The following is a 25,076-nucleotide window of genomic DNA, read 5'->3' as shown; positions in this document are numbered from 1 at the left end:
GAACATGAATCATTTTTGGCACAAAAGCAAAATTGATCATTTTAACCCATACAGTGTATTTTTGGCTATTGCTACAAACTTACCCTTGCTTCTTATGACTGGTTTTGTGGTCCAGGGTCACATTTATGAATGAACCTCTCATTTTATTCAATCTTCCCGGTCTATTGTTATTTCTCATGAAATCTGCCTCGAACATTAGCTACAATGTACATCAAATGATAACTTTAATTAACTTAAAATAAGCAATAAGCAAATCTACTTCACCAGCACCTGCTATATACTGCAAAAACTGAGGTTCAAAGACTAAATTCTAAAGATGGCTGCACACTTGCTTCTCTGAAGCAAAAGAGCTATAAAATTAATAGGCCTATCACTTTTGCAAAAGGTATTCAGGAAAACGGCACTTTTGCTTGTGAGATATTACTGATCATATATTATTATTATTTAAAATATTATACAGAAATATTTTTCATAAATTATAAGGGCATTACAACTGCATTATAAGCTTCATCACACAGTGATTGCTTTTGGACTCTCTAGGTGTTTTTTTATTGTTTTGCAAAATGAGTGATGCACTTTAATCTCAGCTCACACATCGTTAAAAAAGCAATAGTTATCGTAGATGATAAATGTTGCACAATCCTAAAAACACATCCATTTTGAATAAACCACAAAATCTGAACAATTCTTCATGCTGATAGCACAAATGCAGCAGGGCAGGTTATTTGCTTAGGTTTAGAACAATTGTGATTAACCCCAAATTACATTTTGGGCATCTTCTAATAAAAGGACTTTCAAAATAATGATGATAAATTATGCTAACTGCTGGTCACTGGCATACAATAACTCCTATTGCGCACCATGATTTTTACTCAAGCAGCAGTTGCCATGGCAACAGCCTAAAAAGACAAGCAGCTATCATGCTTTCGCTGTTCAAAATGATTAAGTGCCCATATCTGCAAGTGAATATGTATCGACTTGTATTTATATAGAAATTCTTTCACATAATTTTCCACTCTGGATTACAGATCCTGTACCTTGTAGACATACTTAAGCATTGCAGATCAAATCGAAATATCATATATTTCAGTTGTACAGCATCCCTCCACATACACAAAGAAGCCGCCTTTGTCCTGTTAAACATACTAATACACAAGCAGACCCAAATACATTTGTTCTGAAGGAAGATTCAGAGCAAGTCTGAGTTATACCTGCAGGCAGTTTTGTCTTGAACTGAGTACACTTTACATCATCTGATCTTGAGTTACTGTATGTGTAGCTACTGTGTTTGGTGTTTGTATGGCAGTAGAGATATAATCTTAGACATATTATTTATTATTTCATATTTAGAAGACAAAAACATGACCAACCAAAGTCCAGATCTAATGGTCTGGTAAATGTTAACTGATATTTTATAGATGCATGTTTCATGACTTTTCTAGGGATGCTTTATTATTAAAACCATGCATTTTTGTTTCCACAAAAATGTGTTGTTCCACAAGAGTCCACATATTGTTCTAGTACATTTAAATTTTACCTACAAAAAATGTATTTATTTCTGCCATTCAATAAGTGTCTTTGTCTTCCAAGATTCACAAACCAAAGGTTGCCTACATGAGAGTGCCTGCTCATTTGATCAAAGAAGCTGCTTCATCTGCAATAATGATGTTCATTGAGCATTGCTATTTGATATGGAAAACAGGAATTATGCAGACAGGCCCTTGGGTGGATGAGATTGAGATCAAAAAGATAACTGACCAAGCCATGGAATAATTAATAATTAGTCTGTGAAAAAGAAAGATCCTTTTATGTATTTTATTGTTTTCTTGTTTGTTTTTGTACAAAAAGCAAATTTGGCATACAGAGATACATTCACTTGTCACAGTATTGTTGCTTTGTTTTTTTAAAATGCAAGCTCAAACATTTCAAGGGTGGCATTAGTATATACGCAAAAGCATACCCTTTTTCTTTTAATAAAAGACACGCTCTTCGACGATCAACATTGTATGCTTTGATTCTTTCTATTGTGTTCCTAAAGATAACTAATTCCACACAAAGTGTCGACAAGAGCCCAAAATAAGTAATTCTATCAATAGAAAAAACAGGGGAAAATACTAGCATGCAAATGCAACTTTTGTCAATAAGCTTCGAGAACTTTGAACGAGGAGAATGGCTTTACAAAGTGATAGTCCAGATTGCCACAGTGAGGACACTGCTGTACATTGCTGTACTCAGAGAAATACTGCATGCCCACACGTACGTCTATGACAGGTTTCCCACAATGCTTGCAGTTCAGCCGGGCCTAGGCAGACAGAGAGTGGTGGTGCATTTAAAACCGAAATTTGGTTTTATATGCATGTATGTATATATACACACACACACACACACACACACACAAAATATATACACAGTGGAGATCTAAAGTTTGATTTCCTAAATTTCAAGATTTCTGTTTAAGTTATCTTAACAGGAGTAGATGGACAGTATTTTAAGCATATTTCATACATTTATTTTATTCTGAAGCACAGTATAAAAAACTTATATGAGATTAAAAAAAAAAAAAAAAAAAACACTTTTCAAAATTAGAGAACACTTACAGATAACTCCAAGTTATTGGTGTTAATCTGGCATATGGTGCCAATTTCCTATTTAACTGGCAGCATTCCTCCAATAGTCACTAAGATTGCAAGATGGCGGGCTGCTCTAAGGTGACTGAAACCCTGCAAAAGGACGTTGTACAGATGAAGGGCAAAGGTATGACCTTTTCAACCACTGCACAAGAAGTTTGTCGTTCCAAATCTGTAATTTCTTGTTTAATTTATTTGGGTCTGATTGGAAACATTATGTTTGGCATCAAACTGGGGAAAGACTGAAACCCAAGTGCATAAATAAGTCAGTGGAAGGTGGAGGAGGAAGTGTCATGGTTCTGCACTAGGAGTTGGGCCTCTTATAAAGCTACATGGCAGGGTGAATCCAAATATTTATCAGAACCTCCTTCAGCAACATGCAGTTACTTCCCTGCAAGCATCTCCCAATCATCCTGCAATTTTCATGCAAGACAAAGCCCCCGTCACACTGCAAAATGGGTAAACCAGTTCCTTGAAGCCAAGAACACTGAAATAATGAAATGGCCTTCCCAGATTTCTGATTTAAGCTCGGCTGAAAATTTCCTTGGAAAAATCCTTGGTGACAAAGTTATGGCCAAGAAACCCACTACTGTACAGTTACCGAACTATGGAGGAAACTGGAAGAAGAGTGGCCAAGATCACACCAGCTCAGTGTGAGAAACTATTGACGTCCTTATGGCTCACTCAAAGCAGGGGTCTCTACGCTTCCTACTAATTTCTGAGAGCTGTAACCCTCCAAAATTTTGTTGTAATCTTCTTTCGAGCTACAGTGGTTACTGTTCTCTAATTTTGATCACTATGTTTCAGAAAAAAAAAATCTACTGTTTATAGATTGTTCTCAAATTTTGATCTCCATATATAAACAGTACAGACCAAAAGTTTGGAAACATTACTATTTAATGTTTTTTAATGTTTTTGAAAGTAGTTTTTTCTGCTCATCAAACCTGCATTTATTTGATCAAAAATACAGAAAAAAAATGTAATATTGTGATATATTATTACAATTTAAAGTAATTGTTTTTAAATTTATTATACTTTAAATTATCATTTATTTCTGTGATGCAAAGCTGAGTTTTTAGGATCATTATCACATGATCCTTTAGAAATTATTCTAATATGATGATTCATTATCAAAGTTGGAAACAGTTCTGCTGCTTAATATTTTTTCAGAACATGTGATACTTTTTTAGGATACTTTGATGAATAAAAAGTAAAAAAAAAAAAAAGAAGCTATGTTTTTAAAATATAAATATTTTGTAATAACAATATACACTACTGGTCAGTAATTTTGGGTCAGTAATTTTTTTTTTCTTTCTTTCTTTTTTAAATAAAATCAATACTTTTTTTCAGCAAGGATGTGTTAAATTGATAAAAAGTGATAATAACGAAAATATATTATTAGAATATATATTATTAGAAGTTTTTATTTTGAATAAATGCAGTTCTTTTTAACCTTTTATTCATCAAATATATTAGACAGCAGAACTGTTTCCAACACTCATAATAAATCAGAATATTAGAATGATTTCTAAATGATCATGTGATAGACTGGATGTTACATGTGACACTGAAGGCTGGAGTAATGATGCTGAAAATTCAGCTTTGCATCACAGGAATAAATTTTTTTTTAAAGTATATTAAAATAGAAAACTATTATTTTAAGTTGTAATAATATTTCACAATATTACTGTTTTTTTTCTGTATTTTTGATCAAATAAATGCAGGCTTGATGACCAGAAGAAACTTCTTTCATAAACATTAAAAATAGTAATGTTTCCAAACTCTTGGTCTGTACTGTATATATGTATATATATATATGTGTGTGTATATATATATATATATATATATATATATGTATATATATGTGTGTGTGTGTGTGTGTGTGTGTGTGTGTGTGTGTGTGTGTGTATATATATATATATATATATATATATATATATATACACATACACACACACACAATTTAAATGTACTAGAACAATATGTGTATATATATATATATATATATATATATATATATATATATATATATATATAAATAATTTAGGTATTTATGAGCACAAACAAATTGATTACCTGGCAGCAGGGTGACGCAGCCAGTATGTCATATGTGTACATTGTGCCCAGCTGGTGCCAGCTTCCATCCCACCTGGACTTGCACTTTATACACACGATTTTGTGCACTCCTTCCAGGCAGTCCACACAGATGGCATAAAGGTGCATCAACCTCCCTTTAGAACATAAACAGAAAACCCTTTTAAACTGCAATTAGACTCTAATTAATGAAAATATATTCTGATAGAGGGTTAATGATATGCCATGATCAAAGCATTATTATCTGTCACAGCTGCTTTGCTTCTTTATTAGAAGAAGAAAAGTTATTTATGTTTCGGTACTTTGCTCAAAACTGCTTTAGTCTTTAACAACAGTCATATTTCATTCTCAAAAGCTACTTAATGATACTTGAATTGTTTTTGTTATGGTAAAATGAATATCATGCACAGTTTATCAACTCACTCGGCTCAACGTTATTTAATAAAAATGGAAAAGCTGGGAATGGAACATTTGTTGCTGTTCTTGGCATTTTAGCCATTAACAGTGTGCCTGCAATGTTCCAAAAAAAGTAAAAGCTATTTTGTAACCAGGGCAAAAGAGACTCGATGAAAAAAAAAATGGCAATGTGAACCAACACCAAAAAACAAGGTACTAAGTGATATTTTTATTTTAGGTATACTGATAATATCACTTCTGTAAATATATTAATACTACAAATTTGTTGGATAATTATTTTCATGTAATAGCTGCTAACCAAAAAAAGGAAAATATTAAATTCTATACAACTTATTAATAAAAATGCTTAAAAAATTACAATTATTGATTTTAAATGCTACAAGTGATTTTATGCATCACAACATTATAATGTGTATTAAAAAAAGTATATTCGTAATGAGATTGGTTTAAGATGACACTTAACAATGTTACTGAATTATTTGTGTTTTTAAAGATTAACTTTAAATGAGTGTTAGAATATAACAGAAGTATTCTAAATGTTAAAACAGAAGAAATGAGCATGAATAATTAATAAGTAAATATATTGCCTAGCAAACAGTTCTGAACATATGTATTGTGCATCCCTAAATTATATTTTTACTCTATATTTTAATAATAAAAAAAGATGTCATAAAATTGATAGTGAAAAAAATTACAGTTCTTTGGGTTCGGGCTATGCTCCGGCCCCCGGACCCCTCCCCCAGGACAGCGCGCTAAAATATGCTTACTATTCGCTTTCAGATTAGATGTAAGGGTGAACTCATGAAACTGAGTAAGCTTAAAATAATACAGCATTGTTCAAACTTAAAATAATTCAGGAAGTTCACATTAACTGAAACTTGTTTAAATGAATGAAAATGGAATTAAAGCTGTGGCTCAGTGGTAGAGCATTGCGTTGGCAATGCAAAAGGTCCTGAGTTCGATTCCCAGGGAACACACATGTCAAAAACATTTATGCCTGAATGCACTGTAAGTTGCTTTGGATAAAAATGTAATTGTAAACCAGAACTTAAGTTCAACTGAACTCTGTAAAACTTGTGAGCGGAGAAATTTTATGGGACACTGATGTATAATAAATTGTAGAAATTTATGGGACCCTGATGCAGAATAACACTTTCCACACTAATATTTATATTATTTCCACACTAATATAAATAAAAATAAATCAATAAATAAAATTATATATATATATATATTAGGGCCGGAACTTTAACGCGTTAATTGAGATTAATTAATTACACAAAAAATAACGCGTTAACTAAGATTAATTAATTACAGAAAAAAAAAAATCCCGCATTTTTTATAACTTATTTTTGCACCACGGAACGTTTCTCACTGGATTTGTTTCGGCGGACCGATTATACTGAAGCACCAACTAGCGTTCGCTTCTCATATCAACGCAAAACCAAGGGGCAAGGAACTCGACCGGAAGTTGAAGTCGGATGGGGGCTGCCATCTTTTAGCAGAACTTCACTTGCGTTAGCATTCCCATTGACTCCCATTCATTTTGGCGTCACTTTGACAGCGAATAACTTTACATCTGAGGCGTTTAAAGACTCTGTTTGTCCATTATTTATTTCTAAAGATACACGACAATGTATAAAGGGCTCCATTACCTTCTATGTTACATTATGGCCCCGTATAAACAGTTTTTGTAAAAAATAGGCTAACGATTGCGTCATAACCACTCGGCTCTCTGTCGCATTACCGTACAGACAGGAGGAGAAGCTCGCAGGCAATTAACTTAATATGGCGTACTGGCGTTACATACTATACAAAATAATTAATCAGAATACTTACTCCTGCTCACTCACGACAAAGAACTCCCCGCTCAAGCTCGCCGTCTCTGCAAGATTAACGATGGCAGTTTGCACACACAGCTACTAGAAGATTTACATCTGTCAGACAGGTTGCTGCTGTCGTCAAGCTTCGTTTGAGTCTGCGCGTCAGAAACGGAAGTGCTAAAAAACGCTAAAACTGGGCTTCATTTGTCTCAATTGAGTTCCAATGGGGTCGCTGTGTCCATTTCTTTTACTGTCTATGCGCAAAACATATAGCAGCTAGCGTGGACTTTACACTTTATGTTGAACTATATATTATTTTGTTGGTGCAACAGTTTATGTTAAACTCTTTATTGTTTTGGCCAAGGTTATTGAGAGTTGGACTTAGTATGTTATGGCCTCTGAAGCAACAGAGAGATGTTTTCTAATAGTCAGTGTTTCCAATGTTCTGAATGTAATTGACAGTATTGTGTTTTACTTAAAAAACTCTTTACAGAAGGTTCCAGCACCTATAAGTTTCCTGAATTTCTGAAATGTACTATTTCTAAATTGTTTCTAAATATGCTATTGCTACACTTCATGGCAAAAATTGCACTGGTCTGCTAGACTTGGTTGAACAAAAATAAACAATATTTTGTTGCTTAACCTTATGTATTCAGTCATTATTTAATGGTATACTATAAACTCATGTGAAAAAAAAATTACTTCTCACTGTTCTCAGGTCAAATATTTATATGCGATTAAAATGCGATTAATTTCGATTAATTAATTACAAAGCCTCTAATTAATTAGATTAATTTTTTTAATCGAGTCCCGGCCCTAATATATATATATATATATATATATATATATATATATATATATATATATATATATATGAGAAATGAATGAGAAATAGTGAGAAAAGTGAATTTGCTCACCTTGTAAATGGCAAGGGACATCATACTCAATTTCATCATGGCGTGAAGGGCTCAGGAACAGCGTTCCATCCACTAAAGGGAACTGCTCAAAGATGGGCAGGGTGTGATGGCAGAGGGCACAGTTCACCACATTGCGGTGACTCGCACTGAGTGCAGAGAGGATGAACTTCCTGAGATCCTCTCCCTGGCCGGCCTGGGCATCGTCCTCCATTCGCACATGATAGGTGTTAAGCTTGTGTCGGGGAATGTGCGTGAGCAGCTCAGAAAGATCCAGCCTCCTTAAGAACTGCACAGGGTTGTCTCCGGGAGAAAGCCGAGGGAGGCACATGTTAGCGGCTCCCTGCTCAAGTTGAGCCCCGCCACGTGCCACCCCGCCTCCGGACAGCAGATGCTTCCTGTGTCCTTCCGTATGAACCGCGTTCTTAAGAAACTCACCCAGGTGCCTTGAACACCGCGGGCCACTGAGGGACTGTGGGGAGAACGAGGAGAAGCCTGAAGGAGGGGACTGAGCGGGGGATTCGCAAGGGGAGCGGAGCCCGTGGGAAACCCCGCCGACGGCATTGGGAGTACCAGTGTGACATCTCTCCTGAGAGTTCTGCCAGTCTGCTGATTGTCTGCGAGACAGTTCCTGACTGGAGCCACGGTGTGCTAGCTTATGGCCTGCAGATGATTTCCCTTTCTTAGACTCATCGGTAGCTTCCGGACCACCTCCACCGCAAGCGCCACCTCCGGAGGCAGAAGCGCTGGGCTTCCAGCTCCCTTTTTCTGGCAACTTCTTCTTGCGCTCGTCCTGCATGCGCTTCACCTGGTACCAATCCGTGTCTTTTTTCAGGTGTCCCTGACCACAGCGGCAGGAGCAGAAGCGGAAGGCCAGATCGTAGCCCTTTTTGGTCCACATGTTCTGTCGGCACTGCTTCTCGTTCCAGCTGCGGGCCCGGCCGATGCAGTTGAACTGTACCAGGATGCTGCTCTCCCACTCATAGAAGCACTGCAGGTGCATCCAATTGCCGTAAGGGCAGAGTTCACTGTTGCACACCACACGCTGGTAGTCGTCCTTCTCAAGGTCAATGGGACGGCCCAGACTGCACACTAATGGAGTGGCACATGGGGCCTCTGCCAAACACAGTCAAGATTATATTCATTTAGGTTTAATGTGATGGAGTAACTCACCTAAAAATGACAATGCTTTCATTATTTACTCACCCTCATGTTGTTCCAAATCAGTATGACTTTCTTTATTCGGTGGGAAAAGAAAAAGAGATGTTAAAGTGATACACTTTCATTGTAGGTGAAAAGAAGATGCAATGAAAGTGACTTAATTGTCAATTAATTGTTAAAAGTTGTGACTTAGGCTGTTATTTTGCCTAATATCTTTTTTTGTGTCCCAGGGAGAAAAAAATTAGCTTGGTACAACATGAGGGTAAGGATTTATATTTCTGGATTCCTATATGGTAAAATATATGTATTACAGATTACAATACCTTATATTAAACACACACAAAAAAAGAGTATTGTTATTTTACGTGGGGTTAAATGTTTTGTACGCTAATGTAAAAGAATAATGACTGAATTAATAAATCAACCCCAAAAAATAACATGAGAAACATTTGATTAAAGAAAACCTTCAACAAATTCACTAACGGACATCTATTCATAGATTCAAGCAGCTCCACTGGCAGAACGTTCAATGTCAGTACATTCAATACATCATTTCTATTTATGATAACTCTGTGGGTGCGAATCCCACTCAAATAGAACAAATATTACGCAACACTCCTATGAATGAAGTCTGAGTGTGTGTCTCCTGAGAGACAGAGAAAGACAATTATAAAATAGAGAGCTTCATTCTTTAAATCTGATTGTAAAGCGCTGCCTTTTTCTGTTTGTTCACTACCTTTCAATTCAGACTATAGAAGTATGGAGTGACAGAATTGTGTCACTGTGTTTTCTTCTGTTTTCTCAATAATCGCTCTTACTGGGTTTCTCTCACAAGTTACATTTAAAACATGGAGTGGAGTCAGGTGCTCAAAGCTTGTTTTGAACGTATTTAGGAACAGCCATGTGGCTCCGCTCCACTAATAAAAGCGGTTCCAGTCCAGATTCCAGCATATGCATCACTTAATAACCTGCAAAAAGTTTTCTGAACTTTTTTTTTCATACAGTTTGCCTAAAACATATTTGCTATCAGTCAATAAACAGTAACAACAAATAATAAAATAAACATCGTTCTGTAGTACTGAATATAAAAGAGCAGTGATATTCAACAGCTCTTGCTCATTATTCATAACTGCCACTCAAAGACAGATTCCACTTCCATCACCTCAAGAGCCAAACCGATTCTATGGATTTTGAAACACTCTAACTGCACATCATTAGCGTGATATGATCTGCCATTACACAACACTGATCCCCAAATCGCATGCAACTCTATTTCAAGTGCATCTACCCTTGAACAAGGCCTAAGCAACCACCTTGTGCAGCAAGATCAGTGAAAAGACGGAAATCTCCATGCAATGTCGTAACAATTCTGATGGTGATGACACGCGCACTAAACAAGTTGCTGCAAGCGAGGGAACATTAAAAGGAAGGTAACGCGCACGCACGTTCAGAGAAACGTAGCATTTGGTAGAACATTGACTGAAGTGACGTTCTTACCGCTTCTATTGTCGCTCGGCGGACCCGCTGTCGCTCCAGTCAACACCGAGGCAGTTCCTCCTGTAACCGCAGACGCAGAGGCTCCATTTTCTTGCTCGTCCCCGCTACTGTTCGTGCGTTTATTTCTCTTCCCCTTGTTGCTTTTTTGGTTGGGCATAATGGTGCGCTCAGTATGAATGCAGCCTGTCAGCGACCGCCACCAAGCATTTCTGCGGATATCATGTCGAGGGTGCTTGGCGAATTCACTGCGAACTGTAATGCACGGGGGGTGCAGATGTTACAGTTCGATCATCATCGTCCTCATCATCATCCTCCTCCAGATTTGTGCAGGCAATCTTGACAGCAGAGGTACACCATGAAGAAGGCGTGTCCCTCTCTTGTTTTGATTCCTGCTCTGAAGAGAGAATGTTCCTCTGGCCCCGCCTCCATCTCTGATCCAGACCTAGAGCTCGGAGTTATTAATAGCAGCACAGACCTAAGAGGGAGTCGCGAGCAAATAAATAATCGACACACTGCTAAAATTATTAGTCATAAATGCTTTGCCACATATGGCTTTAAAAGTGATATACGTTATTTGAGCTTTTATATAGATAAAAAAAAAATCAAGGGTCTAAGTAGAACCTTAGCTAAATGTATTTAATTTGAGAACATTTTTTGATTAGAGAACCATTCTTTAAAGAACCCAGAAATGGTTCTCCACAGCTGTATCACATGGGAACCTTGTTGTAAGTTATACTAAATCAGAATGAGCTTTATTTTTAAAGAAGATTAAAAAAAAAAAGATTTTTAATTTTTACTTTATTTCTAAAAGAAGAACTTTATCCAGTCCTAAGAACCATTTTAGGTTCAAATGCCTTTAAACAATAAAAATCAAATCATTAAATGTCCATTTTTACTAGGCTCGTGCATTTAAAGATAAAAAGTCAGAAATGTGAAATATAAGTCTCGACTCCAGTTCATGCATTTATATTAGTTTATTACACTTTTTAAATCAACTGTCTCCAGCCATTTTAGAAGCAGATGAACTATCATAAGAATAAGGCAGCAACATAGAAATCCAAATACACACTAAAGTTAAAGTCAGTTTTAAATTATCCTACATTTATCTTTAAAAAAAAAATTAAAAAGGTTTTCCAGAAGTTTATATGCAGTCATTCTGGCATAATCCTCATAATGACACAGTAGAAAGTTATAAACACACTCCCCTCTATTTCATTGATTTGTTTAATTCCTATTGCTCCTCATGCTAAGGTCTTCCTGAGCTTGAAATGGCACAAACTGCACCATTGGGATTCCTAGCACATTTCTACAGACATAAATAACAAGAACAGCACAAGTAAACAAGGAGATCTTTTTGCAAGAGCTTTATAAAACAATATCACACTGTACAGTTGATGATTTGTTGAAGGTGTTTTTTTTTTTTTACATTTAATTCCAGAAAATCATAAAGCAGACACATGCTATTTACTAATTTCTGTTTCTCAGCATTTGAGATTTAATGGCACACATAACTTTAATGTCACAGTAATGATACTGCAAAGAAACAACCTCATGATCACCGCAGACGACCATTATGCATTCTACAATCAATACAGTCAGAATAAGACATCAGAGGTATAATCTGTCAAACTGATATTAACCTGCATGGATATTAATTTCAAATAGGTTCATTCAGTCCCAGAAAACCAGTTACATGATCATGCACACTATAAAGGTAATGCTATTTTAATGATATGGCTGTTGAGTTGTTTGAACAGGGAAGATTGCTACTTTACAAAAACTTTGTGCCGATCACTCCCCTGAGAGTAAAGTTGCTGTATAAAAATATTCCAACCCAGTATACAAAAATGTTACATTCTGGAGTATATTTCCATATCAAAATGTAGCAGTGACATGTCTAAAACACATTTTCACCTTTTACTTGAGTTTAGAGAAGACTGTTAAATTCAGTCCTGCAGTAATATGACATCAACGTTGTCATGTACTCCTTGCAGTAAGAGCTCCCCTTCGAACGCGATGACCTTCTTTCGCTTGGCCGCTTTCAGCGTTCCGACCAGAGCTTCAAAGAGGTTGGCGCACTGGTCATCATTAAACAAGACTCCAAATTTGACGCTGATCTTCCCATCTGCATCTGTGAGACAGTGAGAGTGGTCAAGGCTCGCTCTAAATAATTAATTAACAACCATGAACATTTATATTCTTAATAAAGCACTAAACCAACATAGAACCAGTGTTGGCAAATTTCAAAAGAAAAACGAGCACAGAGAGACAAATACCACAATGACACCTGCATTTGTGTCAACTAATAGAAATTAAACAACTAAAGACTGGAGTGATGCCTGCTGAAAATTCAGCTTTGCCATCACAGGAATAAATTAGTTTAAAATATATTAAACTATATTTAAAAAATCTTATTTTAAATGTTAATAATATTTACAATAATGTGATCAAATAAACGCAACGTTGGTTAGAATAAAATACTTATTTCAAAAACATTGCAAAACAAACTTAATTAGATAAATGTATAAGATGCTCTTTGACAATAGAAAAGCAGATCAAACCAAACATTTTAATGTTTAATTTTCGAATCAACTTTTCACTCATTTTAATATCATTATTGGGAATCGGCAAAACAGGGCAAAATAAGCATTTTCACTGGTGGTCTCAGACGTTATACCAACAATGTTGATCAAAAACAGCACAAGACTTACTTTTACTGCCCAATCGACGGATCTCATCAACGAGCAGTGTAACTTCATGTTCCACATTCATTTTTTTGTCACTGAAAGTATATGTGCATGTTAATATTCTAATTTACTCTATTTTACTGTATTCAATCATTGAAAGACTTTAGGTCAAGGGTGTCAAACTCAGTTCCTGGAGGGTCACAGTCTTGCACAGTTTAGATATAACCCTAATTAAACACGAAATCTAATCATTTTGGCTTATTTGAAAACTACATGATATAAGTGCTGGAGCAGGGTTAGAACTGCGGCCCTCCAGGAACTGAGTTTGACACACCTGCTTTAGGATATATTGAGATTCCTATAGTCTAGCTTTGGGTCATGCAATGCTGATTCATGTTTGAATATGTAAACATATTACAGGAATATTAAATAGTTCGTTTAAAACGTCCTAAGCATTCTTACGTGGATTACAACAGTAAACACGTGCTGAATAATAAATAGCTAATCTGATTTTAATTCTTTACACGCTTCATTTAGCGCCCTCTCTGGATGAGTTGAGAATTGCAACACCGCACCCCACCGGTTTATTGCAGATGCTGCCCATATAAAGATTATAATTACTTATCATCTTGAATTTTGCTTGAGAAAATAATACGTGTGGCCTACAAGCCAAACCGCTGGTTAAACATAATGAGGCATAATTAGTAATAGTCTGCACGGCTTTCATTGAGCACGAGGATTATCATTTGATCAAGCAATGCGGAAGTAGCCTACTAATCTGAACACTGAAAGTGAGAGAAATGTGTGAAAAATTGCATTGAGGCACATTGTGAATCACACATATTTTGAACTCTATCACCACACAGATTGAATTCCCTAAAGTATAAATAAACAAACAAACACTTCTATGCGTAAACCCATTCACACGGCATCAAACAGGGTTGCATACAGATTCTGGATTATTAAAGTATAACTCTACTGGCGGGGAAAAAACATATATTCGGACGAATAATTCATTAACATCAAAATCATTACAAAGCAGATGTACGTTGTATATTCTTACCTTTGTGGTGGTTTTGTGCCGCCGATTGCTGATTACAGTGAGAAAGAGCTCCCCTAGATGGCTTGGTGTGTGTGACGTCACATTAAACGGCCCTCATTAGGTTAAACTAGTTACAAAGTAATTTGTTAACCTAAATTGAATTTTTAGATTATTTTGTAATGGCACAGACACTAATACTATGCCGCTGAGTGATGCCATATCTCAACAAAATGTCAAATGTATAAGCGCTTTTAGATTTGATGCTACATGTGTAAAAGATACTGACATTAAAAGTACACATAACAGATTAAACAACAGCTTTAATGGACGTCTGTGATTCTAATAATGTAGGCCTAACTCTTTGTTGTATAGCTTGTTTTGGCAATTAAAATAAACTATAACCTGTGCAAATTGTGTTAAATTTTTATTATTATACGTTTGATGCGTAAATAATACAAGTAATACTAATTTATTATTTTAATTTACTGCAACATTCCATGAAAATGCGATGCAACCTGTTTGAACTATATATATATATATATATATATATATATATATATATATATGTGTGTGTGTGTGTGTGTGTGTGTGTGTGTGTGTGTGTGTGTGTGTGTGTGTGTGTGTGAAATTTCATTTACTAGACACCAGATGGCAGTAAACAGCAATTTATTATTGATTCCTGCAATTTTTAAAAAAAATTTTTTATTAATGCTCAAAAACAGCAATACAAATATCAACAAATACAAATAATAGACAATTAAATAAAAAAAAAATATATATATATATATATATATATATATATATATATATATATATATATATATATATATATATATATATATATATAAAAAGGGGGTGTTTAATACATTATAACCTGGGGAAAAAAACTATTTGAGACATGTCAATAGGAAATTAGTTACAAACAAAGTTTTTTAAAGCATTTTGTTCCTAGACGATCATGTCATGGATCATGTATTGCTCAGATTCTCTCATGGAAACAAAAAAGAGAGATATGGAATTTTAATATTTGCATCTGTGAATGTGGAATTTAGCAAGCAGCAAAATCAGATTCACTGCATAAAACTGATTTTTTTGGACAATTGGACAATTCAACGTTAATATAATATAAATGAGTAGCCTATATATGAAATTTGAAGAAAAAAGCGATAGATAGAATGCGCATGCGTACGAAAATGACGGGCGGTCCTTAGAGAAGTTTAGGATGTTTGTTGACGCCCCTTTGAAATGTGGGAAATGTGGTTTTAGGTGCCTGACGCTTCTTTTGTAGTCTACAACGTATTACGTAAGGGGGTCAGTAACTACACTGACCAACCGGTATGGTTTTAAAAACAAGGTTTCGCCTCTTATTAAAGGTCGTAGTCCGCTGTCTTACTGAGTAAACACGAGCATATACTCCAGGCTCGTGGTTCTTTTGGGAAATCGTTTTACATTCATAAATATATATATACATTTTTTTTTCAGTGGGAATCAAAGGACACCGGCAGCCTGCTATGTCTCCTGTACAAGAAAACTCGCGATGGCCCCGAGTATCAAAGTTCACTCTGTCAGCATGTGCTGCAACTGTTGCAGAGTTAGGTAGCTACGCATCCTTTTCTAGTTTTTAAAATAATGAATAAAAAAATAAATTCATATTTTGATATATTAATTAATGTCTACAATACAGTATATGTTAATAATCATTTGAGTGTACTTCTGTCTGTCTGTTTATAAAAAATGTATTTTAGTCACATTTCCTCTGGACCTTACCAAAACCAGACTTCAGGTACAGGGTGAAGGTGGTTCCCGACATCATGGTGGAAATGTACAGCCTCCAAAATACAGGGGCATGCTGAGCACAGCTCTGGGTATAGTGCGAGAAGAGGGGCCCTTGAAACTGTGGCAAGGGGTCACACCAGCTATCTACAGACATATAGGTAAAATGTTAATTGCAATGTGTTATATGCATGTACAGAATAAAATCTTGATGCACTTTCCTGAATTATTAAATATATGTATTTGAATCCCCTTCTGACCTTTGGAATTCCTCACTTTTAGTGTATTCAGGCGGCAGGATGTTAGCTTATGAACAGCTCAGGGAATCTGTCCTGGGAAGATCTGAAGATGGCGTTTTTCCAGTATGGTGAGGGAAACAGTTGTGGAATATGAAACAGGACAGTGATTAAAGTCTAAATAGATGGGATCAGCATATGTTCTGTGATGTGTATAGGAAAGCAGTGATCGGCAGTATGATATCAGGTGCCTTGGGCCAGTTCATCGCTAGTCCAACAGATCTAGTGAAGGTTCAGATGCAAATGGAGGGCAGGCGCCGTCTAGAAGGGAAGCCGCCAAGGTGAGACATAGACTAAAAGGAATAGTTCACCCTAAAATTAAAATGTGCTGAAAATGTACTCACCCTCAGGCCGTCCAAGATGTAGATGAGTTAGTTTCTTCATCTGAAGAGATTTGGAGAAATTCAGCATTACATCACTTGCTCACCAATGGCGTGAATGGGTGCCGTCAGAATGAGAGTCCAAGCAGCTGATTAAAAACATAATCCACACAACTCCAGTCAATCAATTAACATCTTGTAAGTAAAAAGCTTGCATTTGATAAACAAATACACCATTAAGGTGTTTTAAATCATCGCCTCTGGCCAAAATACTAGTCTATAATCCATAATTACAATTCCTCAGATGAAAGGTCCGTCCCCTGTTGTCCTATTACATCAAAATCTACTGACATATTTGCTTAGCAATGTTTTAGACTGTTTTCACCTCTCTATCTCTCTCCTGATTCAGACAAATTTTTATGGTTTACTTTACTTGCATAAGTTGTGGATTCTTCTGGACTCTCCTTCTGACGGCACCCATTCACTGCAGATGATCTATTGGTGAACAAGTGATGAAATGGTAAAATTCTGTTCTGATAAAAAAACAAACTCATCTACATCTTGGATGGCCTGAGGGTGAGTAAGTGTTTGGATGAATGATTCCCTTAATTCATCCGTTGTTTTTAAACTGACAGAGTACATGGGGTTTACCACGCATTTACAAAGATCGTAGCAGAGGGAGGAATACGAGGCCTTTGGGCTGGATGGGTTCCCAACGTTCAGAGAGCTGCACTGGTCAATTTAGGAGGTACAGTAGCCAAGACTTCTAGAAATCAATTGTCAGCTTCCCTTTTGAAACACGTTAAATATTTTTCACCTTATTACACATTTAGATCTCATGACATACGATACCGTAAAGCATTTTCTACTGAGAAACACCTCCATACCAGACAACAGCATTTGTCACGGATTGGCCAGGTGAAAGTTTGCTATTCTACTAATGTTGCCACACATAATGATGTCATGTTTAACAGTTTGTTGCAAAACATTTTTACAGTGTATGCTCAGGATTGGTTGCAGCTATTATGGGAACACCAGCTGATGTGGTGAAAACTAGAGTAATGAACCAGCCACGGGATTCAAATGGGAGGTTCGTTTGGTGTATTTTTTAAAGCTGATGTGTATTTAAGACAATTATTTAGTTTGTTATATTAACATATTTTTATGCTTCTGTTTGCAGGGGTCTTCTCTACAAGTCTTCTACTGACTGTCTGGTTCAGTCTGTGAGAAAAGAAGGATTTTTTTCCCTCTATAAAGGATTTCTACCAACTTGGTTTAGGATGGTACTATCACTTTAAATATGACATGAGTTTATTCAAGTTTTATTGTCTTGTTTTCCTATTCTAACTCTGTTTTCGTTCCTAGGCTCCCTGGTCTTTGACTTTCTGGCTTACATTTGAGCAAATGAGACGAGCAATGGGCATCAGCTCATTTTGACGAATTTAAGAGTTGGACCTAGAATATTTTTTTACTTTGTCTCTATAAAGTTTCTGAGCTGAACATTCCAGTCCTCATGTTTTTCGGTGTGAATTGTATGCAGGTACCGATTGCAGGACACGAATATTAGGATGAAGTTGTTTGATCACTGTATGTGCTGGAAAAATGTAAATGGCATAGCAATCATTAAGTCCTTTAAAAAAAAAGACATTTGTTGTCTTCTTTTAACATTTTTTAAATGGTACAAACCTGGATCAAACAACCACTAGAGGGCATCCAGTCAAAAAAAAATTGAGCAGAAACGAAATAAACCCGGAACGTAAACATGAACCCGCTGTGTGTGTCATTTCCGCTCTGGCTGTTTTCACATTCAATCAAATGGCAACGCTGAGCAGCGGCTCGTCTCGGCGTTTAGTCCAGTATGTCATCGTCCGATCAGACCTTATTCACACTTTGTCGTGGCGGTTATTACTCAAGCCTGTCACGCGGCCACTGCTGCTATACATTTACACTACAGTGACTCTGATACTCGGGAGTATCTGGCAGAACTGGACAGCATGCACAAAGTAGTGCTGCAGGTTAGTACTGCAATTACATCACATGCATCATGCGATTCTGTCTCTACAGTGCATGATAGGATGGGTAGCATTATATAGTAGTCTTTGATCTCTCTAGTATAATTGTTAACAAATACTAATAAATCCATTAGCCTACTCACAAGTGATAAATAAGTGAATAATTTGAAAGTAATATTTATGTACTATTTTTATAGTTTTAAGTTTTATTGTTACTTTTCCCCACAGGCACCAGATGAGGCATCTCTCTCCGCTCTTGCCAGTAGTCTACTAGAAAAAGACATTGCACATAAGCTATGGATGGAGCAGCCAGAGAATATCCCCACATGTCTGGCATTGAAGCCTTACCCTAAAGATGCCGTGCAGCCATTTCTAAAAAAGTTCAAGCTTTTCAAATGAATTCTGTATGAATTGTACTATATAAAAACAAAGATTGTTCAGAATGGAATGTGGCTAAATTAACCTGCTGGAACAGGTTTTCATCCATATATTGTTTCGACTCTTAAAAGAGCGGGTTCATTTTAGTGAATTACATTTATGAATCAGTTTTACAATTAATCTTACTTATATCATTAATGTCAGACTCAATTAACCAAGAACGAATGTTGGGTTATGTTGTTCTAAATATTAATGATAACTATCTGACTGGATGTTCATATGGCAAAGTATTGTTAAAAAAAATACACATTCAGTTTCTTGTACTGCATCAAAAGAATAATTAATCAAACGGTTATTAAACAGTTTAAATTCCATTCACTAGATATAAAGATGGCACTTGCAGTCCTTTTTTACATGGTGCTTTATTGCAATGTGTTGCATTCTCACATTCATGGATGTTATAGAGATTTGTTAGTCAAAGCATAATTTCCTTCAAGGTATGTATCTACACCTTGGAAAAGCAACAAAGGGGCCATATGCACGAGTGAGTGTTTCTTGTTTGTCTGAGTGTATATGTATGCATGTGTGTGTAAAATGTATGTGTGTGTAAACTTCAAATCTCAGTTTGAGCAGCCACAAAATTCCATGAAATGGACAAGAAAAATAAGACCGATTCAGTAGATGCGAAACAGTTTTGCAGCCCGCAGGACAATCCCGCAGGAGCTGGACCCAGCATGTGACTGATTGTCTACAACGTCCTAAGAAAGGTAGGATTCTCCAGATAAACCTGGATATAGAGAAAACAAAAACATGACAAAACATGCAGAAGTCTCCCAGATACATCTTCATTCATTATGTCCCACACACAGCTGCAATGATACCTCTTAAGAAAAGGGAAAAAAAAAAAGTTCACAAGTATTATACAAAACTGGACAAAATGAGTAAAATGTATATATCTATATATATTTGTTTATTTATATTAATTTTACAGGTGAAAAGTGGAACCTTGCCTTGAAAGAACAAGCGCCGTTTCAGTGGAGCTACAAACACATGACTTCCCTTTACCAATACAACTAATATCTGGATATTAATAAGGCAGCACTTACAAAATGTGAAAAATCTCAGGTAAACAGTAGCTACTGTAGATGATACCGTGTTAGAGATGACATCTGAATGACGAGGAGAGTGTGTGGTGGTCGATACGTAGGATTCACTACTATGATATGAGGAAATGCAGATTGTACAAGTTGGCATAAATGGTTCTTAGCACTTGGCACTGAGCATGCGGGGCCTGAAATGACTTTCAAAGCCTACGATACAGACCAGGATGAACAGAAAGCAGAGTACGATGAGGAATGTCTTTAAAAGATAAAGCCAGAAGGTCTGAACTTGAATGCAATCACTAAAAGGACGGGGAAAAGGGGAGGTGGAGCACCTGAAGAAGATAGGCATAGTTAGATCTATGGTTCAGCAGCAGAAAAAACACTCATGTAGCAAAGTCTCCGCTACCCTGCTCTTTTAAGGGATCCAGTGATGAGGGTCCACCAAGCCAAGTTCTTCCTGAAGAACCCGAGACACGTTTAGATTTTTCGTGGAAAGCAAAATGGCATTTCACTTAGCAAAAATACATTCAGGGGGTATTCTTTTTTTTTTTTTTTCGAACATGACGCTATATTCTGATTTAAACATGGCCTCTTTCCTGGTAATTCATGTGTAAAGTGCAAAATTAGATTGTATTCCTTGCAAGTTCCTGGTACATTTAGGTTTTTAGTAAAAAACTTCATGTAAAATACAGCAAAAGTCTTACAAAGGTCAGTATAAGAAAATCTTCATAAACAAGATGACGTTCATCAAATGGTGAGGAGCAGTCCTCTATGCTGAAAATATGTACAAGAGGCACCTCAAATTTGGTATAAAGAATCCAGCTAAATAAAGTCAAATATCGAAGTATAGTTGCATCAGTATGGTTTTCTCGTTTTTAGCCCGAGTAGTTTGAAACCACTTGTTTCGAACTACAAATGATGTATATCCTTGAGTTAAAAAACTAAATAGAAGAAAAACTGGAGATATTTGTCAGCATGCATTACTGGAATATTGCATTCGAGGCAATAATCCATTTGGAGTAGTCAGTTTTAAAACAAAAGCCTAAAGCTTTTTATTTAAACCTCTAAAGGTGCATAGCTAGCGGTTAGGAATCTGTCTTTCTGAAAACAGTGACTAAAGTTCCTCCCGATGAGGCATTTGCATGTTTGGTAGATCAGTAGCAACGGGGGAACATCTGAAGAAAATCGCTACTGAACATCTTTGAAAAGGGAATATGTCCAAAAAGTAAAGACAAAGTGGTAGTGTTATAAACATGACGGGATACGGGACACCTATTCAGGAAAAACTCAATGCTACATTTGTCGAATTGCATGAACCTTGCATATGATATGGATCTTTTAGTATCTTGAAGCTTTGGTCATATATCCGTTCTTGTCTTAAATGCGTTTACACATGGCAAAAACTACATCAGGCAGTTGACGAAACCCCACTACGATAAGCCAGTGCTGTTCTCAAACCAAGGTTCCACTTCGTCAGAGCTGTTTAAACTTTGACAACAGAGAAATTAAATAATATGGCCTTTTTTTTTCTTCTTTTTTTTTTTTTAAATTAACCCGTACAAAAGCCAGTCCATGCTGCTTCTCCCTCAGCAAAGTCACATTCAGCAGTCGCTAAACCATTCTCACATATAGAGCAATCTCAACACCCACAGGAAAAATTGCAGGTATAAAAAAACAAAAAGGAAAATCAAAATCAGGACATTTGTCTGTTTTTCCATTTTAAACACCAGATATACAGTATTAATCACACACATACACGCTTTCAGACAGCCATACACATATCAAAAAAAAGAAAGAAAAAAAAATGGAAGCAAGTAGTTATTACCACAAACTCGGAGCACTACATTTTGTTGATTCTGAACAGATACATATTCACATTTATCTGTTATATACACAATACTTTGATAATCCAGGTTCTGAATAGTTCTATTGTACCTTGATGTTGTGTATTGACTGTGAGAGCCGTTATAAATGAGAAATCAGAACGATAAAAACAGTATTAATAGGCGCTGTTTGCTAGTTTGGTATATTTGGCATAAACACGGTAATGATGACAGGTAGGGTTCATTAAATGAATCTTATCCACTGCATAAAAAACATTTTTATCTATACAGGAATGCCTGTTCCCCAAAGAGGAGGGCAGAGTTTATTAATTACGACATCTGTGTGTTTTTGGTGAGCCAAAAATGGGAAAAACACAGACTTGAATGACTTAAATGTTATGTATGTGTCAATTAATCTCGCTTTTTGAAATATCTATGTACATTTATACATAGCAGAAAGTGGCTCGATCTCAACAGTACATACTGCCGGCTGAATTTCGTAGACGACTGAGAATCTGCTTTACGAAATTAGACATTTTTATATAGTGTCACGAACAAAAGAACACTGTTAAAGGAGGATGAAAATACGTGAGACGGTTGCGCATGCAACGCGGTTAGGAGCTGTGCTCCAATGATGTTGCACGATTTGTGAAATACCTCGTGCTCAAATGGCGAGACATCAATTTCAAACATAGCAAGTCTTTTTGTTTTGACATCTTTGATCAAAAAAATAAAAAATATTTGATTTTACATTAGCACGTTTCACTTAAAATAGCAAATCTTTAGGTTCGAAATCAATCGGGGATGACTAGTAGGGTAAATGAACAAAGGATAACGCTGATGAACAGTGTGTGACTGGGCAACAGTAGTCTCATGAGCAGTCAAAGAGCTAGAGAATGCAGCCGACGGTACGGACATTGCGCAAAACAACGCCTCGCTCCTCCAGTCAGGAGAGAGCACCTGTGGTTTTGAAGAGCATTCTTGAAACACTCAACTGTATAATGAAAATCAATGTACAATCTACATTTTCGCAACTGCGTGCAATGCAACAGAGGGTTTGTAACATTTACTGGGGTGTTCGATAACCAATATCAATCGTAAAAATTTGAGTCTCTTGATATATGAGAGCGTGCGAGAGCCCCATGGATGATTACGTTTAAAATGACAAAAGTGACATGACAGATTCTCAAAGTCATTAGAAAGGAACTGGTGTGAAGTTGATGCTTCCGAAATAAGAGTTGCCTGTAAATTGATGAGGTTTCATTTTTAAAGGAAATTACAAAGTGTGAGCTTGTCCCAACTTTGTCCATTTGTGCTGTACAATAATACCATCCTGCACAACACGTCGCCGCAAACAACACTGATAGGCTGAGTTGACCCTAAGTGGCTCGTATTCACAGCTGCTGTGGGGGGGAAATGTGTAGGACATGGTTAAAAAAAATGTCTGCTGTTTCAAAACGGTGCTGCCAGGAAAGCTTGCGGCAGACGGATACGCACTACAGAGCAGTCTCCCATCCTGGCGATGCTTGTTCTGAAAACGACAACAGAGAAAAACAAAAAAAAAAACAGAAAAATAAAACAAAATGACAACAAACAAAACAGACTAACAAATAAAAAGAGGTGGGAAATTCCTCCCATCATCAGGCACTGCTGAGGAGAGCCTATCAGTCACAGATCCAGCTGAAACTGAGCAATACACCATGAATATAGCAACACTATGACAACAGCCTGCTCCAGTTTCCAGTTCGACCAATCCAAGCTCAGCTGCTGCGCTGCTCTCCAAGAAGCACTGCAACGTTGGCCTGACCGACAGGACGTGCAGCCGGCTGAAGCAGCAGGTCCTATTTTTTTTTTTTTTTACAGGCTTGGCAAATTCTGGAACGTGATCCTTTCTCCTTTCCGGAAACAGACATTTAAAAAGGTGACCAGGAATGAGCACTTTGTCGAACGGCTATGAAAGCTCACAAGCCTGGGCCCAGACACCGACCCTGCAGATATACTGTATAGAAACCAAAGGTGAAGAATAAAAATCTCTACATGTGGAGACGGTCCTCTGGCAGACGGTGGGCGACTCACTCGGTCAGAAGCTGCTGAAGGAGGCTTTTCTGCTGAGCCTGGGCTGTGGGGGTCCCGCTCGGGCCCTTCTGGGACCCCATGGGCCCCGACTGGTTAAGATAGGAGTCACTTCCCACCAGGTTTACCGTGCACTGGACATCAGCGAACACCTGAACCTGCTGTACCTGAGAAATGGGAATGAATGAAAAACGTCACGTCATGTCACGTTACATATGATTTAAAGAATGCATTACATTGAACAAAATGACAACTAACATTTATAATATTACAAAAAGATTACTTAAAAAAAATATATATAAAATAAGCAGCACAACAGTTTCGCACACTGATGATAATAATACAAAATGTTTTTTGAGCACCAAATCAGAATATTAAGAGTGATTTCTGAAGGATCATGTGGCACTGAATAACAATTAATGGCTTTTGAAAATATAGCTGTCATCATTACAGGAATAAATTAAATATAAAATATAAACATTTAAATATAAAGATATATTAAAATACTGTTTAAAAACTTTTTACATTTTTTTAATTATACTTCACAATATTACTGTTTAACTGTAATTTTAATCAAATAAATGCAGCCTTAGCTTTTTTAAATATAAAAAAAACATCTTCCACATCTTTTGAATGGTAGTGTACAGTTATTATCGTTAACATTTTCAGTACTTGAAAAAATTAACATGAAGATAAAAAAATAAAATATAAAAATAAACCTTTCCCCTTTTAACATTTATTTCAGCTTGTTGCCAACATTTCTAAATAAACTAATAATAAAACTTAAGCAAAAACTAGAGACATTAAAAAACGAGTTATTGAAACATTTGATTACATTTGAAACATTTAAGACATTTAATGAAAACTAAAATTATTATTTTTTTAAATTGCAGTAGAAAATATACAGAAATCTAAAATCTAATTCAAAATATTAACAAAAACTATAATAGTATATCAATTATGCTAAAATAACACAGTGTAACAAGTGTAGTAACAATGAACGAGGACTGAAACTTTCAAAATGTTAATAAAAACA

At 36.3% G+C, this 25,076-nt stretch overlaps 4 protein-coding genes across 9 annotated transcripts in view; 1 reads left to right on the top strand and 3 right to left on the bottom strand.

Annotated features, from left to right (window-relative positions):
* Nucleotides 1-1,801: 1,801 nt before the first annotated feature.
* Nucleotides 1,802-10,935, bottom strand: LOC127938538 (headcase protein homolog). Of its 3 annotated transcripts, none has more exons than XM_052535220.1 (5): nucleotides 10,534-10,935; nucleotides 9,082-9,111; nucleotides 7,879-8,991; nucleotides 4,704-4,858; nucleotides 1,802-2,302 (listed from the first exon to the last, which is right to left on the bottom strand). In XM_052535220.1, exons 1-5 carry the CDS (start codon nucleotides 10,688-10,690, stop codon nucleotides 2,138-2,140), a joined length of 1,620 nt encoding a protein of 539 aa, XP_052391180.1. In that variant the 5' UTR covers nucleotides 10,691-10,935; the 3' UTR covers nucleotides 1,802-2,137. The 3 variants fall into 3 exon arrangements, with proteins under 3 accessions (XP_052391180.1, XP_052391182.1, XP_052391181.1); XM_052535222.1 differs by lacking the exon at nucleotides 10,534-10,935 and adding an exon at nucleotides 10,199-10,280; XM_052535221.1 differs by lacking the exon at nucleotides 9,082-9,111.
* Nucleotides 10,936-11,882: 947 nt separating this feature from the next.
* abracl (ABRA C-terminal like) lies at nucleotides 11,883-14,379 on the bottom strand. Its single transcript, XM_052534425.1, has 3 exons — nucleotides 14,284-14,379; nucleotides 13,245-13,315; nucleotides 11,883-12,664 (listed from the first exon to the last, which is right to left on the bottom strand). The coding sequence occupies exons 2-3, from the start codon at nucleotides 13,303-13,305 to the stop codon at nucleotides 12,480-12,482; spliced, it is 246 nt and encodes an 81-aa protein (XP_052390385.1). The 5' UTR covers nucleotides 13,306-13,315; nucleotides 14,284-14,379; the 3' UTR covers nucleotides 11,883-12,479.
* A 911-nt stretch (nucleotides 14,380-15,290) lies between these two features.
* Nucleotides 15,291-19,111, top strand: slc25a27 (solute carrier family 25 member 27). 2 transcript variants are annotated; one of them, XM_052535052.1, is made up of 11 exons: nucleotides 15,291-15,635; nucleotides 15,745-15,858; nucleotides 16,008-16,196; nucleotides 16,318-16,402; nucleotides 16,490-16,612; nucleotides 17,287-17,399; nucleotides 17,485-17,569; nucleotides 17,649-17,741; nucleotides 17,832-17,934; nucleotides 18,017-18,666; nucleotides 18,892-19,111. In XM_052535052.1, the coding sequence occupies exons 2-10, from the start codon at nucleotides 15,774-15,776 to the stop codon at nucleotides 18,086-18,088; spliced, it is 948 nt and encodes a 315-aa protein (XP_052391012.1). In that variant the 5' UTR covers nucleotides 15,291-15,635; nucleotides 15,745-15,773; the 3' UTR covers nucleotides 18,089-18,666; nucleotides 18,892-19,111. The 2 variants fall into 2 exon arrangements, with proteins under 2 accessions (XP_052391012.1, XP_052391011.1); XM_052535051.1 differs by having other exon boundaries at nucleotides 15,541-15,858.
* A 333-nt stretch (nucleotides 19,112-19,444) lies between these two features.
* The window catches only part of LOC127938438 (nuclear receptor coactivator 1-like), a 50,993-nt gene continuing 45,361 nt past the window's right edge, over nucleotides 19,445-25,076 (bottom strand). For all 3 annotated transcript variants that reach the window (XM_052535045.1, XM_052535046.1, XM_052535044.1), the window contains one exon: nucleotides 19,445-24,207. In XM_052535045.1, coding sequence (XP_052391005.1) covers nucleotides 24,040-24,207 — 168 coding nt within the window. In that variant the 3' untranslated portion in view covers nucleotides 19,445-24,039. The remainder of the gene's footprint in view (nucleotides 24,208-25,076) is intronic.

This window comes from Carassius gibelio, chromosome A20 (genome assembly GCF_023724105.1).
Source record: "Carassius gibelio isolate Cgi1373 ecotype wild population from Czech Republic chromosome A20, carGib1.2-hapl.c, whole genome shotgun sequence".
Classification (NCBI taxonomy): domain Eukaryota; kingdom Metazoa; phylum Chordata; class Actinopteri; order Cypriniformes; family Cyprinidae; genus Carassius; species Carassius gibelio.
This window is presented reverse-complemented; position numbering and strand designations above follow the sequence as displayed.

Coding starts and splice junctions, on each gene's coding strand:
- abracl (XM_052534425.1), bottom strand. CDS start 13,305: ATGAATGTGGAACATGAAGTTACACTGCTCGTTGATGAGATCCGTCGA. Junction 12,665..13,244: donor CCGTCGATTGGGCAGTAAAA/GTAAGTCTTGTG, acceptor ACTGTCTCACAG/ATGCAGATGGGAAGATCAGC.
- slc25a27 (XM_052535052.1), top strand. CDS start 15,774: ATGTCTCCTGTACAAGAAAACTCGCGATGGCCCCGAGTATCAAAGTTC. Junction 16,613..17,286: donor CTAGAAGGGAAGCCGCCAAG/GTGAGACATAGA, acceptor TTAAACTGACAG/AGTACATGGGGTTTACCACG. Junction 17,935..18,016: donor TACCAACTTGGTTTAGGATG/GTACTATCACTT, acceptor TTTCGTTCCTAG/GCTCCCTGGTCTTTGACTTT.
- LOC127938538 (XM_052535220.1), bottom strand. CDS start 10,690: ATGCCCAACCAAAAAAGCAACAAGGGGAAGAGAAATAAACGCACGAAC. Junction 8,992..9,081: donor TGATTTGGAACAACATGAGG/GTGAGTAAATAA, acceptor TGTGTTTGGCAG/AGGCCCCATGTGCCACTCCA. Junction 4,859..7,878: donor TGTCCCTTGCCATTTACAAG/GTGAGCAAATTC, acceptor TATGTTCTAAAG/GGAGGTTGATGCACCTTTAT.